Here is a 15,078-nt window from a genome sequence, read left to right as displayed (position 1 = left end):
TGCAAACTACACCATTGTGAAAAGATAACCCACTACATGGATGGCTCTCCTCAGGGTTAGAAGTATCGTACTTTCCAACCCTCCATCCTGTTACGGGAAGCCACAAAGTCTGGTTGTCTGACCTCTAGGGATACAGAGGTGATAGGCCACATATCTGCTGAGTAGCCCCAGAGCCTGGCTGTGGCAGGTCCTGAGCTTGATCTGACATCTGAATCCTGTCCAGCTGAGGACGCAGCCTGGAAAACGTACTGTGTGTGCAGTAAGTTGATCTCTAATTTAGTTAGTGTGCATGTCATGCCAACTGTGTGGAAAGAGTCATCTTAGGTACTCTTCAAAACTAGCAAGGGAACAACAGGCTCTTTGCCATCCAAGAGCTTACAGTCTAGGCTGAGAACCAAACGTATATTGAAGTTTAGACTAATTACAAAAACAGTATGTCAAGTGTGCTTGCTTCTCACAGGTGAAAATAGAAATGTTGAAGGGAAGAAGATGCAGAATATAAAATAGGCTAAAAGAGTGGGGATGGGGTTGTTGAAGGCTGACTAGTTTAATTAAACTCCTGATTTCTTTCCTGGCCTGGGCTCAGTCTCTTCCCATGAGTCCGTTTCCCTCCCATTCTAAGGCGGGAGAAGGTGGCCTGGTACTATCATCAATGATAAACATGTTCTGAGCTCCTTATTTTATGAGAACCTCTCAAGGAGTTTATACCATTAGAAATCGAAGATTTTTGCCAAGTTCAGAAAACATGCACTGAGAATTTATTACAAATAAGTGGGATACATTAAAAAAAAGATTAATAACAGAATAAGGTGACATATGTCAAGCAGGTTCAAGATGAGGTAACAGTGAATGCGAGAAGCTTTTTGGAGACAGGGAGGGTTTTTTTTTGTTTTTTGGGGGTTTTTTTTTGTGGTATGCGGGCCTCTCACTGTTGTGGCCTCTCCCGTTGCGGAGCACAGGCTCCGGATGTGCAGGCTCAGTGGCCATGGCTCATGGGCCCAGCCGCTCCGTGGCATGTGGGATCCTCCCGGACCAGGGCACGAACCCGTGTCCCCTGCATCGGGAGGCGGACTCTCAACCACTGTGCCACCAGGGAAGCCCCGACAGGGAGGTTTGAGATGGTTCCTAGAGAACAGGTAGAAGTGAGGTAAGTCATGGGGAGATAAAAGCTATCCACACATGGGGGCAGCATGACCGCAAGTGCGGATACAGGAGTACTTGTGGGAGATTCTAGAGGTGGTGAGCACATCCATTTTGGGCAAAGTTGAGGATTCTCACAGAGGAGTAATGAAACTTAAGGATAAACAGTAAGCTTGGGGAGAGATTATGCACAACCCAGGATAGGCTGCCCTGTCAAAGAACTGGACTCTCGTACTGACAGCTTGTGGGAGCAATTTTGTTAACAGTTTTATCCAAAGACAACTCACATCCCAGAAACATAAGCTGTGCTTTGGCCGAGTGTACACCTTAAATACCAGCTTTCCCTCCTGCTGTGAATTTTCATGTTTTTCATGTTTCCTCAGCCCTGTATTATGCCTGCTCTTGTAGGTGCCTCCATTGCACTAATGGACAAAGAAGGATTGACAGCCCTCAGCTGGGCTTGTTTGAAGGGTCACCTCTCAGTAGTACGTTCTCTGGTGGATAATGGAGCCGCCACAGACCATGCTGACAAGAATGGCCGCACCCCACTGGATCTGGCGGCTTTCTATGGTGATGCTGAGGTGGTGAGTGCCTTTAACCAAGCCTCAGGGTGGTAAGAATAGGGAAGGTTCTCTATCCACAATGTTATCTGGGGTTGATGATTCCTGATATAAAGTTCTCAGATCTGTACTTGCTCCAGGGCGGGAACACTGAAAACACCATTAAAGACCAGGAGCATAGGTCTGGCCTGGAATACCATGACTGTCCAGCCTGGTTCAAACCAGTAGCTGAATAAAGGGCAGGCAGCAGCCGGAGCCCTGAGTGGAGCAGTGTGAGCCGTCACACCTGCGTTAACTGCGCTGCTTCGTCCGTGTCCTAGGTCCAGTTCCTGGTGGATCACGGGGCCATGATTGAGCACGTTGACTACAGCGGAATGCGCCCTTTGGACAGGGCAGTGGGGTGCCGGAACACTTCTGTTGTTGTCACTCTTCTGAAGAAAGGAGCCAAGATAGGTAGGAAAAAGGAAGAAGGTGCTGGCCATCTGTGCCCAGGGGCCAGACTGGTCCGGCGGTCTGGCTGCCCTGGGTGTGTGGTGTGCGTGTATGCAGTTTCCCCTCTGCCCTGGCCCAGTTATTGTCCAAGTGAACAGAAGGCTCTTGGCCCAGAGAAAGCACCATCTGAGCCATGGTCTACGCTACCCTGTGTCCAAAATCACACGGTTATCTGCGGTGCCCCGAGTAGCCTTAGCCAGGAGGCTGCTCCGACCTTAAGCACATCTCAGCGCTGACACCTCGGTAGCAGCCCCGCCCTGTGAGCATCCTGGATCCCTGCACCGCCACAGCCTTCGCTTTCCCTTGCTCTGTGTGTGCTTTGGACTCTCGAGTCCCTGCGGCTGCCGTCCCATCCACTCCCCGTCCCTCAGGCCTGTAGACAAGGGTTGGCTGATATGCTGGCTTTTTTGCTGCCTGCCTCTCACCGCTGCTTTTTCCTTCTTTTTTTTTTTTTTTTTTTCACCTTCATCCATTTTTTTTTCCTCTCCTACAACTTTTTGTTTTCTCCTTTCTTTGAAGGTTGTCAGACGTTACCGAGTCGCCCACGAGGTATATTTCACCGCTGTCAGCATCAGGCGTGGTCTGATGGCTTGATCAGCTTTGCCTTCTCCTCTTTGATTTAGCCTGCATGAGTTCCCTACACCTCTAATCTTTTAATTTACTTCACCTTAAAAGAAGATTTTTTTTAATGACTGTTGTAGAGAATAACTTGAACTTTTGATAACTAACCCTGAAAAGCCTAGTTGGTAAATAGTTCAGGCATCCGTAAACTAATCGAGTTAACCTTTTCTTTCTCTTTGTGGGTAAAGTGGTCCTCGGTCATGTTGGCTTGTTTCACATTGGAACCGTGCTCCTGGTTCAGCATGAATCCCAGGAGTCCTATTCAGTACTTACAGATTAGGGGAACCTTTAGAGTCTTTCATGGTTTCCCTTCTGCAAAGAACGTATTTAAAAATTGAGACTAAACAGCTGGGGCTCCTGAGTCCCAGATTCTGAAATAAATTACCCTTTTTAGATTTTTAAAATCTTATGGTGACATTTAATGTAAACCCTTTCTCCCAATTTCCTTATTTAAAATAACTCCAAAATAAGCCATCGCCTGCCCAAATACAACACGCAGGCTTTGCTGCCCTCCAGTGGTGCAAACTCAGACAGTTCAAACATTCTTATTTTAAGGTGAATACAAATCCAACGCAGCTTCTTGGCAGTGGGAGTTACTAAGACACTCCCAGTTCTAAAAGATGAGGCCATTGTTGTGGAGCAAGTTGTTCTCTCAGCAGAAATTCCCCAAGGGTGTTTTTTTCACCTAGCTTCCTGCCACCCTTACATTGTATGAGTTTTTTACCCATCATGCATCCTGTACACTACAGGTCCAGCCACATGGGCGATGGCCACCTCCAAACCAGACATCATGATCATCCTGCTGAGCAAGCTGATGGAAGAGGGGGACATGTTTTATAAGGTGAGCGGAGGAAGGAACCGTGTCCTCCAGACAGCCCTGACTGTTCTCTCCTTGTAGAATCTCCCGAAGTCTCGGCAGGTCTCACCCTTGGTTCTAGAGGCAGTGCCATCCCTCGGTGGTGGGCTCGTAAGCTGAGGACCCCAGGTTTTTGCTTTCTCAACAAGAGAGCAAGAGTAGCCTGCACATGCCTGCAGCTGATGGACCTAAAGACCTGGTCTTACCTGGTCACTAATAGGCAGATGCGTAGATTCTACATGGAATCTGTTCATTGGAGCCTGGAAACCATGGGACAAGTAAAAGAAACGTTATATAGTGCAGATATTTCCAGTCTGTGGGAAAGAGGCATCAATCTTAGCTTTTATATTTAATATATATGTAGATTTAAAACTCTGTAGTAATAATAGCTTATCAGCATCCCTGAGGAAGGAAAGGAAACCAAGACAAATAGCAATTACAAGATTTACTTGAAATGACAACAAAAAAGGTATGAAGTCTTCTTGTACTCACAGTTCAAGCTGAAGGCTGCATATCCCTAACACACACAAACTCCCATGGGCTGCAGGAAGTCCCTTAAGAACTTCCCATGTCAGAGTTATCTCATTGTGTTAAGATTAGCTGAATCTTCTTTTCCTAAAGTAAATACAAATCCGGCCCAACTTTTGGCAGCGGGTGTCACTGAGACATGCCCAGGCCCAAAGATGAGGAAATGATTGTGATGCACGTTACTTCCGCCTTGTGTAAGGAGTATACAGAGCTCCTGGGAGTACCGTTGTATTTCCCAAAGACCCTTTGAGTGAGAGTTATTGTAATCTAGGACTCTTAGGCTTCTAGGAAACTTGAGTTCTGACCCAGCCATGATTTTACATGACTTCAAAGAAGGGCCTCTCAGGGTGTCATGTTTATGGACTCGAGAGTGGCACTGCTGTCAAGAATCTCAGCCCTGTTCATGACATAACTTGTGGCACCCTACGACAAGGAGTCCTACCTCCTAAACAGGCAGAGCTCCTCCTGCTCCTACCCAGAATTCTGCCTTGGAAGACTCCCAAGTCTATCCTCAGTGAAAGGGTCTAAAGAGAAAATAAAAGATCAGGATCCCTGGTTGGAGTTGCAACTATACAGACAGAATGGAGTGGATAAAGGGCAGCTAACAGAGTGTGAGATGCCTCCTGCATCATTCTGGGCTCAGCTTATAGATTTTCAGATGCAAAATGTAAGAAAAGTTCAAGACCCCTGTGACCAGTTCCCTAGGTGGGTCACAGATTTACCTCATCTTGGAAAATCCCTCTGACACAGATGGAATCACAAATTCTAAATTTCACTTGTCTACCACCACCCTACCCCATGCCTTTTCGAAAAACAGGGGAAGACTCATTGATATTCTTTTATGCCATGAGATTAGGGGAGCAACAGCTAGACTGCTTTAGCTCCCACATCCTTTGTGAGGAGGAGAATGGCCTCTTGTAGAGGACTGGCAAGGTGGAACAAAAAGAATTTCCAGATAAAACAGATGTAAAGAAGTAATAATAACCTTGGAGTGATTGGGACTGGGGAATGCTATGTGTCCTATAGGGAGATCAGGTCGGGGAAAAACCTCCTTTGAAATGAACAAGGTCAGTTCCTTGGGAGTCCAGTTGGGAAGCTGGGGTCCCAGGCCTTTCATACGCCAAGACTTTGTTTCTCTGGCTTGTATCTTGGGAATCCCCTTCGTCACCCCTCACCTGCCAGGTGAGCTTCCAGTAGAAAAGACTGGACCCTGCTGCTCTCACCGTCAGGGGTGGTGTTGGGAGGGCCTAACCCTTAGTAGTAACTGCGGAGAGAGGAAGGGAGTGGGGGCAAACCTCCTCAGCTGCTCAGCAGACCAACTGTGTTTTGCTCTCTTGTGCTCCCACTAGAAAGGGAAAGTAAAGGAAGCTGCCCAGCGCTACCAGTACGCTCTGAAGAAATTCCCTAGAGAAGGGTTTGGTGAGGACTTGAAAACCTTCCGGGAACTAAAAGTGTCTCTCCTCCTCAACCTCTCTCGATGTCGCAGGAAAATGAACGTAAGTCCCTCTCATCCCGGCTCCTTTCTGCAGTACTGGAAGTTGACGGTCCGTGTCATGCACTGGCTTTTACCAGGCCCCTGAAATCCTTGTCTGCCCCATTTGGAACTTGGTTGTCCTTCACAGAGCACTGACATTTGCAATTTGAAAGAAATCAAGTCTAAGTACAATCCATACCTCAAACGATAAAAAAGTGAATCCTGTGGGCACTTTGTAGCTTTCTGAACTTTCCTAATTCCTGCTGAAAGTGATTGGAGTGCCATCATCATCCTGCCCTGCCCCAGGTCAGTTTTCTGGTCTTTGGGAAAATGTGAGAGCAGTGGTCACTGGAATTCCAGATGCAATTAGATACAAATTTTAGTCATTCCCTTCTTTACTGGTAGACCCCCTAGTCATTTAAGGAAGGGCTGGAAAGAGGGCCCAGGACCATGAACTTCAAGGTTTAATTTCTAAGGCTAATCTTCAACTTTTCACTTCTTTCTTCGTCCTTTTATTCTAACATGACGTGTCCCTTCTTGTCACAGAGGGAGTCTTAGAACTCCTCCTGGTCCTTTATTATCCCCTAAATAGTCCTTGGTCCTTCTTGCCTGCCTTGCAGATACAGCCTCTGATGGCCTCAGGCACTGCTCCCTTGACCTGCAGACACTCCTGGGCCAAGAACCCTCTCTCAGATCCTGGGAATAGCCGGGATCATGTCAGGCATCTCTGACGTCCACTAGCCTGAGGTCTCGTGGTTCCTCAGGAGATAAAAATAATCCAAGCCAAACAGGAATGTTTGAATAAAGGGATAGAGAACTCAGGCGTACAGAAGTGAGCTTTCAGCCTCAGTAGCAACAGATCTGCTATCGGTTCTGGAAAAGTGACCTTTATATCATCCATCTTTAGATGGCAATGAAAAGAGCACCCTGATAAATAGACTTGGGTATCTCAGAGGGCACCGTGATGCCCTAAGAGGCAGCGTTTTCCCAGGTGCCGAGGAGAGCGGGGATGTGGGAGAGGTTCTCCGGGAAAGGTGGTGAGGTTCTTACGTGAAACAGAAGAAACAGCAGCAAGGCTCTCCTCCAGTTAGTAAGAGTTAGACAAAGCTCCGAAGCTGCTGCCAACCTGCTGGCTGCCTTCTTGCCTCACAAATAGTCTGCTTCTTAAAAATACTCTGTAATCTTCCCAGAACTAACGATTGTCCCAAAAGAAAAAATGAAGGGGAAAGGTTGGAACAGTAGAGCTGGAAGCTGATGCTATGAAATAGAACACTTCCTCTGTAGCTCCACGTTGGATCAGAAACAGTTAATCACCTGCCAGGACCACCTGAAGTCTGTCGTCCTATGTCGAAAGTTGCCCATTAATTTTTTTTCTTTTTTTTTTCTTTTTTCAACTTTACCTCCACCCCAGGGCCTTTGTTCTGCCTTAGGATTCACAAGTGTAACCAGAGGCTACTGTGCTGTACTATGGCTTTGATAGTAAAAGAGGAGAAAACCTTCCCCTTTAGTTTAGTATGTAAGGGTGTCTTGAAGACTATGGCTTTGTTTCCCTGGTTCCTGTTCCCAGGGCTTCTCAGAATGAGGACAGATGGGACCGTGTTCCTCCAGGCAGCCTCAGTGATTAAGAGATGAGGTGACAGCACAGGCCCCAGTGACAGCCAGTCTTCTCTCTTGTCTTATTATTATTATTTAAATTTTAAATGTTTCCTAAGTAAGGAACAAGTTAAGAGAAGGAGCAGGCCAGAGACGCCTCTATGAAACAGAATGGACACTACTGTTCATTGAGCATCTCCTGTGTGCCAGGGACTGTGTGTGGAGCTTTCAAATGCTTTATTGCTCTTAATCCTACCTGGGAGGTCCGTATGGATAAGAAAACACACAACACACCCCGAGGGCTTACAAAGCAGAGCAGAGAATCGCGCGCAAGCCTGTCTGACGTCCCTCCTCCATCCCTCCCGTCTCCATAGCCAGTCATTTCTTTTTTACACAGATCCCATCTTCCTAGACTTACTTCTCATCCCTTTAAAGCCGAGGAATAGTGGGTGCGGCAGGAAGGTGGGGGTAGGATGGGGGCGCACACGAGGCGTCGACGTGTGTGTTTGCCTCATATTCACATGTGCAGCGAGAGTTTGGGTTTCCAACTTCAAGAGCTTCAGTGGGTTGACATTTGGCTTCTGGACCAGAAAGAACTATGTTGCAAAGGCAGAAAGAGGACAAATTAAAAATATTTTCATACTCTTGGGCAGATGAATTCCTGTGAGCCATTGCAGGGCCACACAGGGCAAAAGGCAGAAGGAGCTTTCAGTCTGGGCCACGTGGCTAGAGCCATGCCAGGCATGTCAAGAATCCCAGGTGTTCCGTCCATAAATGTCAAAAGAAATGTACATATAATCTGTTTTATTCCCAAGATGTCTATTTTTCATATCTCTTCAATGACTCATTTGCACACCTATTGTAATGACAGGATTTTGGAATGGCGGAGGAATTTGCTACTAAGGCCCTGGAGCTGAAACCGAAATCTTATGAAGCTTACTATGCAAGAGCAAGGGCAAAACGCAGCAGCAGGTGAGGAGAGAGAGAGAGAGGGTGAGAAGCAAGAGCTCTCTTTTCTGAAAATCTGGCCAAGGCAACGTAGACCATCCTGGGGCATATCGGACAGACCCCCATGTCTGTCCCTGAGGACTCGCAGGACCAAGCTTTGGGGACGGCTCCCATCGCACAGAACGCATCGTACAGCTGGCAGCTCTTTGGGGCTGTGGAGATCTAGAGCATTTTCCTTTGGGAGAAAACTGCCTTTTCATTGTTGGAGAATGGCACCTTCTTCCAAGAAGCCTCTGCCGTATCTCAGTCGCTCTTTAACCCCCAAAGCAGATAGCGTAGAGACACTGGTGGCTTAAGAAGAGGTCACTTGAGCAAAATCTCCTCCCAGCCCTTTAGAGGGGAAAGTAGGATGGGCATATATCACAGGCCCCTCTTTCTTTTCTTACAGGCCTTTGGGAGATTCCCTGGATCATTTAGTCTTCCTCCTGGGGCTCTCCTCAAGTCTGGTGGGATCAAGCCTCCTTCTCCCATACCCACCCCTCCCAGCACCACACCACACATGCATGGAGACAGGAGGTCCTGCTGCCAGGACTGAGAGGGCCCAAGAGAAACCCCATCTCTCATGCCCCATCTGCTGTGGTTTGGCCAGTGGGCAGGAAAGCCTCCAGAAAGATCTAGAAACTGCCATCAGTGATCTTTAGATAACTTGTCACTGTCCTTAATGCCTCCTGCCCGGCGCCCTGCCCTTCTCCCCAGCTCTGCCTGTAAAAGAACTGCTTCAGGTTCACAGCTATGACCAGGGGGCATGTGGTCCTGAAAATCAAACCCAGGTTAAGTCTAGTGATGACGGTGGCAGTGATCTTAGTCTTAATTAGCTGGGGCAACAGAGTTCTTACAGAAGCTTGACTGTCAAATTCTCTTTCCCCTTGGATTATTCCTTCCCCACAAGACCAATTGCCCCTTTTCTGGGCAAGGTTAATAGAGAGGACGGGAGTATCTCTGACCGTTTGCGTCCTTATCTGTAGACTAGAATCTGAGTTTTCTCGTCAGCAAGCCTAATACCTCCCCAGCTTGGATGTAGCAGAATGGAGGAGCCGCAGTGCTGTGGGGCGAGGGGTAGAAAGGGCAGAGGACAGGGTTCTTGCCTAGGATGGAACAGGCCTGGAAATTGGAGCTAAAATATAAAGAAAAAATTCTGCTGGATCAGCAAGATTTTAAATATTGTAGTTACTGTTTTGTTCCTAAGCTAATTGACAGTGGCCCTGTAAATGACAACCCCACCCAACCCTCATACTACCTGGTGTGCATTTGGACACTGAGAGAAACTTCCTGAAGGGCCTCGCTGGACTGACAAAATGGGGACATTTCTCCACTGATCCCAGAGAGGCCAGAGGGAAGATGGAGGCTGAACTGGCTAGGGAATCATTCTGGACTCTTCTGGAATGACAGCCTACCTATTTCCTTCCTTACAAATCAGACGAAACCAAAGCCCCCCAGATGCCCCCAGACGCTAACAGTTCTCTGAAACAGTGACCGTGTTCTCAGCTCTTGGTGGTTCCTGTTGATTCAGAATAACTCCAGTTCCTGTGTTTACATTTTGTCAAGCAGACAGTTTGCAGCAGCCTTAGAGGACCTGAACGAGGCCATCAAGCTGTGTCCAAACAACCGTGAGATCCAGAGGCTTCTGCTGAGAGTGGAGGAGGAGTGTCGGCAGATGCAGCAGCAGCCGCCGGCGGCACAGCAGCAGCCTCAGCAGCAGTTACCGGAAGAGACAGAACCCGAACCCCAGCATGAAGATATCTACTCCGTGCAGGACATACTCGAGGAGGAGTTCTTGGAACAGGATGTTGAGAATGTGTCCATCGGCCTCCAGACGGAGGCTCGGCCCAGCCAGGGGCCCCCGATAATCCAGAGCCCGCCCCCCTCCCCGGCCCACCGTGATGCGGCCTACGTCTCCAGCTCGCCTCTCGGCTCTCACCAGGTTTTTGACTTCCGGTCCAGTAGTTCTGTAGGTTCTCCCACTAGGCAGAGCTATCAGTCCACCTCACCCGCTCTTTCTCCGACTCACCAGAACTCGCATTACAGGCCTAGTCCCCCGCACACTTCCCCAGCTCATCAGGGAGGATCTTACCGCTTCAGCCCCCCTCCTGTGGGAGGGCAGGGCAAGGAATACCCGAGCCCTCCCCCGTCCCCTCTCCGCAGAGGCCCTCAGTATCGGGCCAGCCCTCCCGCGGAAAGCATGAGTGTTTATAGATCCCAGTCAGGCTCCCCCGTGCGCTATCAGCAAGAAACAAATGTTAGTCAGCTTCCTGGCAGACCGAAATCTCCATTATCCAAGATGGCCCAGCGGCCCTACCAGATGCCCCAACTTCCCGTGGCAGTGCCCCAGCAAGGGCTCAGGCTCCAGCCGGCCAAAGCGCAGATCGTGAGAAGCAACCAGCCTAGCTCAGCAGTTCATTCGAGCACTGTCATCTCCACAGGGGCCTATGGCCAAGTGGCCCATTCGATGGCTGGTAAATACCAGTCTTCACAAGGAGACATAGGAGTAAGTCAGAGCAGGTTGGTTTATCAAGGGTCAATCGGGGGGATTGTAGGGGATGGGAGACCCGTGCAGCATGTGCAGGCCAGCCTGAGTGCAGGCGCCATCTGTCAGCACGGAGGGTTGACCAAAGAAGACCTTCCCCAGCGACCTTCCTCCGCCTATCGAGGTGGCATGAGATACAGCCAGACACCACAGATTGGGCGTAGCCAGTCCGCATCCTATTACCCAGTCTGTCACTCAAAACTAGACCTGGAGCGTTCCTCCAGCCAACTAGGTTCCCCCGATGTGTCACATTTAATCAGAAGACCTATTAGTGTCAACCCTAATGAAATCAAACCCCACCCACCAACTCCCAGGCCATTGCTGCACTCCCAAAGCGTAGGCCTTCGTTTCTCTCCATCTAGCAATAGTATCTCATCCGCCTCCAACCTAACTCCTACCTTCCGGCCATCTTCCTCGATTCAACAAATGGAGATCCCACTGAAACCGGCATACGATAGGTCATGTGACGAGCTGTCGCCAGTGTCTCCCACTCAGGGAGGTTACCCTAGTGAGCCCACCCGATCCAGGACCACACCATTCATGGGGATCATAGATAAAACAGCCCGGACTCAACAGTACCCCCACCTTCACCAGCAGAATCGGACCTGGGCAGTGTCATCAGTGGATACCGTTCTCAGTCCTACATCTCCAGGCAACCTGCCTCAGCCTGAGTCCTTCAGCCCACCGTCATCCATCAGCAACATTGCCTTTTATAACAAAACCAACAATGCACAGAACGGCCACTTGCTGGAGGACGATTACTACAGCCCCCACGGGATGCTGGCTAACCGGTCGCGCGGAGACCTGCTGGAGAGAGTTAGCCAGGCCTCCTCGTACCCCGACGTGAAGGTAGCTCGGACCCTCCCTGTGGCTCAGGCGTACCAGGACAACCTGCACAGGCAGCTGTCCCGGGACTCTCGACACGGGCAGACGTCCCCTATCAAACCAAAGAGACCATTTGTGGAGTCTAATGTTTAAAAGACGTGTGTTGGAGTGAGACCCCTATGTGTTCACTGCACATTTTCAGGCTTGGTTTCCACATTCGAGGTAGTTCTCTGGCTTAATTTCTCATGTAGTTTCCGTGTGGTGTTCAGAGGTGGCAGCCCACATGCCGAAATCCTTTGCATGCAGCCAACTGGGAAGCTGGCCTCCGGGGAGCCAGGACTTGGGTTTCTTTTGTCTGTACCCTAGCCACACGCTCTCTCCCTCTCTTCAGATGCCAACGAGGAGATTGTTGTGCCGTGTGCTTTAACCCAGGGAGATCAGACACACTGGTCAGCTTTTTCCAGGAGACAATCGCTTTCACTGATGTTCTTGTTGTGTAAAACGTCTTTCTCCTTTTTTTACAAAAATAAGATGTTCTCGTTCGTTTTCTTCTAGGAACTTTAGAAAGAGTGTGATGCCCCTTTGCCTTTGCATTCTTATCCAGTGTTATCCAAATAGCAGCCCCAGTGCATTCTTGTGCCATGGTCTCCTCCCCTGGACCGCCAGCTCCCTGCAGCCATCCGGTCTAGAATGTTCGTTTAGATTATCGCTGGTCTTCCTCTGGGGGTAAAGGATCAAGGAGAAAGAGAAGAAATAAGAAAGCACCAATGCAGTTATTTGAAATGTCACTACATGGATTTCCCAAGAGGCATTTTAGGAACATTGAGAAAACAACCAGCCCTTTAAATATTCCAGTCAGCCGAGGAAATTGGATGAGAATCATGCATACTTTTAAATAATTCACTGAGTTATTCTTTACGTTTTTAGCCAAATTAACCATTAAAAGCTACCGATTTTCCATGGGTGGGGGAGAGAATAAATAAATACATAGAGAGACTGTTCTGGATTCTCAGTGAAAGGCTGTAGAAAATCTGTCTTGGAGAAATCTACTTCTTGGGTTCTGATACGTCACTGAGCATCGTATTCCTCAAAAAGCATTCTCTTCCCGGAGGTTGCCTGGTGTAGTAATCCTGTTAAGTTGGATCTTTGCCTAGAGCCAGATTTTGTTCTACTGGCCCTCTTTTTGTTTTTTTTTTAAACCCAGATGGTATAGTGAAGAATTGGTTTTGGGGGAAGGAAGTTGAATTCTCTGGGGACGGTGAGACTTATTCCCAGAGCTTGCACCCAGGGCCATTGCATTCCATGGCAAATGTTGTCTAACTCCATTTCAAGGTCTATTGTTTCATTATCTATTATTACAGGAATTGTTTACTCTTTTCTTTTTCTAGGTAGGAGTGTTTGGGGATTGATATTTAAAAGCCAGGCACAGCGAAGTGTTTCCGGGTGAAGAAAGACCCCTTTCAGCCCTGGGTAGGAGCACATAAGGTAGACAGCAAGTCTTCTGATCCAGTCACCCTCCAGACATCTCCTGTGTCTGGTGGCCCTTTGCTAACCGGTCCTTTGAGTGACTGAGGCCAGCATGAGAGGGACGGCAAGAACACTGAAATCGAAGCCTTAGCACAGGCCTGGTAGCGACTGCACATCAGCTCTTAAAGTTAACAAACTAAACAACTAAAAGTAAACAAAAGAGAATTCGGTCACTGTTACCAGGAATCATTCTGCTCTTGTTAGTAAAGGGCTACAGGAAGGGAGGTTTCCTGAGTAAAAATCCAGATGTGACCAGACCTGTTTGTGATAGTAAGTGTCCTCTGAAAGAATCGTTAAGACATGGGGAGCATGAAGCTGAAATCAGAAACACTTCTTTACTAACTTAGATTCTGCCAAACAGATGAACCCCTCCACCCCCAAGCCTGGAACAGGCCAGGATGTGTGTCCTGTGCTAGAAGTCAACAGCAAGGCTAACTCAAGACCCAGCCTCTGTCCACTCTCTCTGATGCTTAAGGACTATCTCCCACTCACCTAGCCCAGAGTGGACATCAGTGTGTCTCTCTTTCTCTCAAGAAGGTGAAATGTACAGCTATAGCATCAGCCTACAGCCAGGAGCCCAGCAGCCTCTCAGCTTTTTTGGTCCAGATCTCAGCCCTGCTGGGCTCTTTGCATCTTACCCTTTTTAACTACTACTCACTGAGGAGCTGCTGCTACTTTTTGAAAATTTCTCAGTGTTTATTAGAAAAGTGCCCCTTGTTTATTTGGAACACCACACGTACCACCTGCACTCACGTGAGTGGGCAAGCAGGTGCTGTAGTTTTACAAATACACCACTGATGCCACTTCTCCTGAGCGTGTCTCTTAGAATTTTCTAGGACAGACAGATTTAGGGTCCATGCCTTACTGGACAAAACACTAAACTGTCAACAGTCAAGATGCAGTTCTTTTTTAGCCATCGTAAGAGGGAGTGAATATCACTACTGGGCGCCCGTTGTTTTTGACTAAAAATTGCCAACTGGACCTTATTGGAGCAGGAGACAAAGCTCTTCCTTGTAAGCAGACTGCCTGTGCCCTGTTTTGCTACTTCACTGCCACGGGACGATCTCAGTGCTGTACCTTAGAGATGCCTCCTCCCCAGGCAGCACTTGCTCAGTCAATGTCTGGCTTCAGGTGGGGGGGGGGGGAATTTTTCACATGAAACCGGTAAGTTCCACTCAGCCAATTCACATCACCCTGAAATGGAGACAGTGGTGACAGACTTCAGCTTATAGGTTTCTCACCAAATCCTACCTTCCGTTCACCCAGAATTCTTGCACTAATGGGTTTCCATCACATCATGTCTTTAAATGGGTGCACTTTATTGTTTGAATTTGTAACTGATAAATACTGGATATTTAAGTGTGAGTAATGTCTTCATTAGAAAATAGCAAAACCGCCCTTGTCTTTTAGTGTATTTTTCAAGGGAAAAAAAAAAAGGAAAGAAAGCAAGCAGTGGATCACAACATTTATAGCACAAGAAATAACTGTTGTATATAAGCATCAAAAAGATTAAGAGTTTTTAAATACAAAAAAATATTTGCCGTGATTTTAAAGTGCTTTTCCAGCAATTTTCTTAGGGACTCCTGAGACATGGTTACTTTATTTACTGGATCAGTAAGGCACACAATTAACAATTAAAAATTAATGTTTATTTACAAAGTAAAGGGAAAACCTGTGTAACATGAGAATTTGGCATGGACAAAATGGAGACCATTTTGTATCTGCTGTTGTATCTTGTCCGGGTTGCAGACGTGCGCTATTAAAAGTCCCAAGTTAATAGAGCACAAACCCTTCTTGTTCCTCTCCCATGTGCCCTTCTTTCTAGATGTGTTTAACTTAAACTCGAAGGCTCAGGAAAATTCCACTGATTAGAATCATGTACAGTACCCCAGGTCGTTGTCCAGAGGTAACAAGTTTGCTAATTTAGTTA

The 15,078-nt window shown here is 47.8% G+C and overlaps 1 protein-coding gene across 9 annotated transcripts in view; it reads left to right on the top strand.

The window, feature by feature from the left end:
* Positions 1-14,593, top strand: part of TANC2 (tetratricopeptide repeat, ankyrin repeat and coiled-coil containing 2) — a 357,408-nt gene extending 342,815 nt beyond the window's left edge. For 5 of the 9 annotated variants that reach the window (XM_049701638.1, XM_049701640.1, XM_049701635.1 and 2 more), the window contains 7 exons: positions 1,549-1,724; positions 2,021-2,153; positions 2,712-2,741; positions 3,563-3,654; positions 5,547-5,693; positions 8,136-8,236; positions 9,818-14,593. In XM_049701638.1, the coding sequence (XP_049557595.1) occupies positions 1,549-1,724; positions 2,021-2,153; positions 2,712-2,741; positions 3,563-3,654; positions 5,547-5,693; positions 8,136-8,236; positions 9,818-11,774 (2,636 nt within the window). In that variant the 3' untranslated portion in view covers positions 11,775-14,593. The remainder of the gene's footprint in view (positions 1-1,548; positions 1,725-2,020; positions 2,154-2,711; positions 2,742-3,562; positions 3,655-5,546; positions 5,694-8,135; positions 8,237-9,817) is intronic. The other 4 variants (XM_004275661.3, XM_033438923.2, XM_049701636.1 and 1 more) reach the window with 3 other exon arrangements.
* The last annotated feature ends 485 nt before the right edge of the window (positions 14,594-15,078 follow it).

This window comes from Orcinus orca, chromosome 19 (assembly GCF_937001465.1).
Source record: "Orcinus orca chromosome 19, mOrcOrc1.1, whole genome shotgun sequence".
NCBI classification, from domain to species: domain Eukaryota; kingdom Metazoa; phylum Chordata; class Mammalia; order Artiodactyla; family Delphinidae; genus Orcinus; species Orcinus orca.
This window is presented reverse-complemented; position numbering and strand designations above follow the sequence as displayed.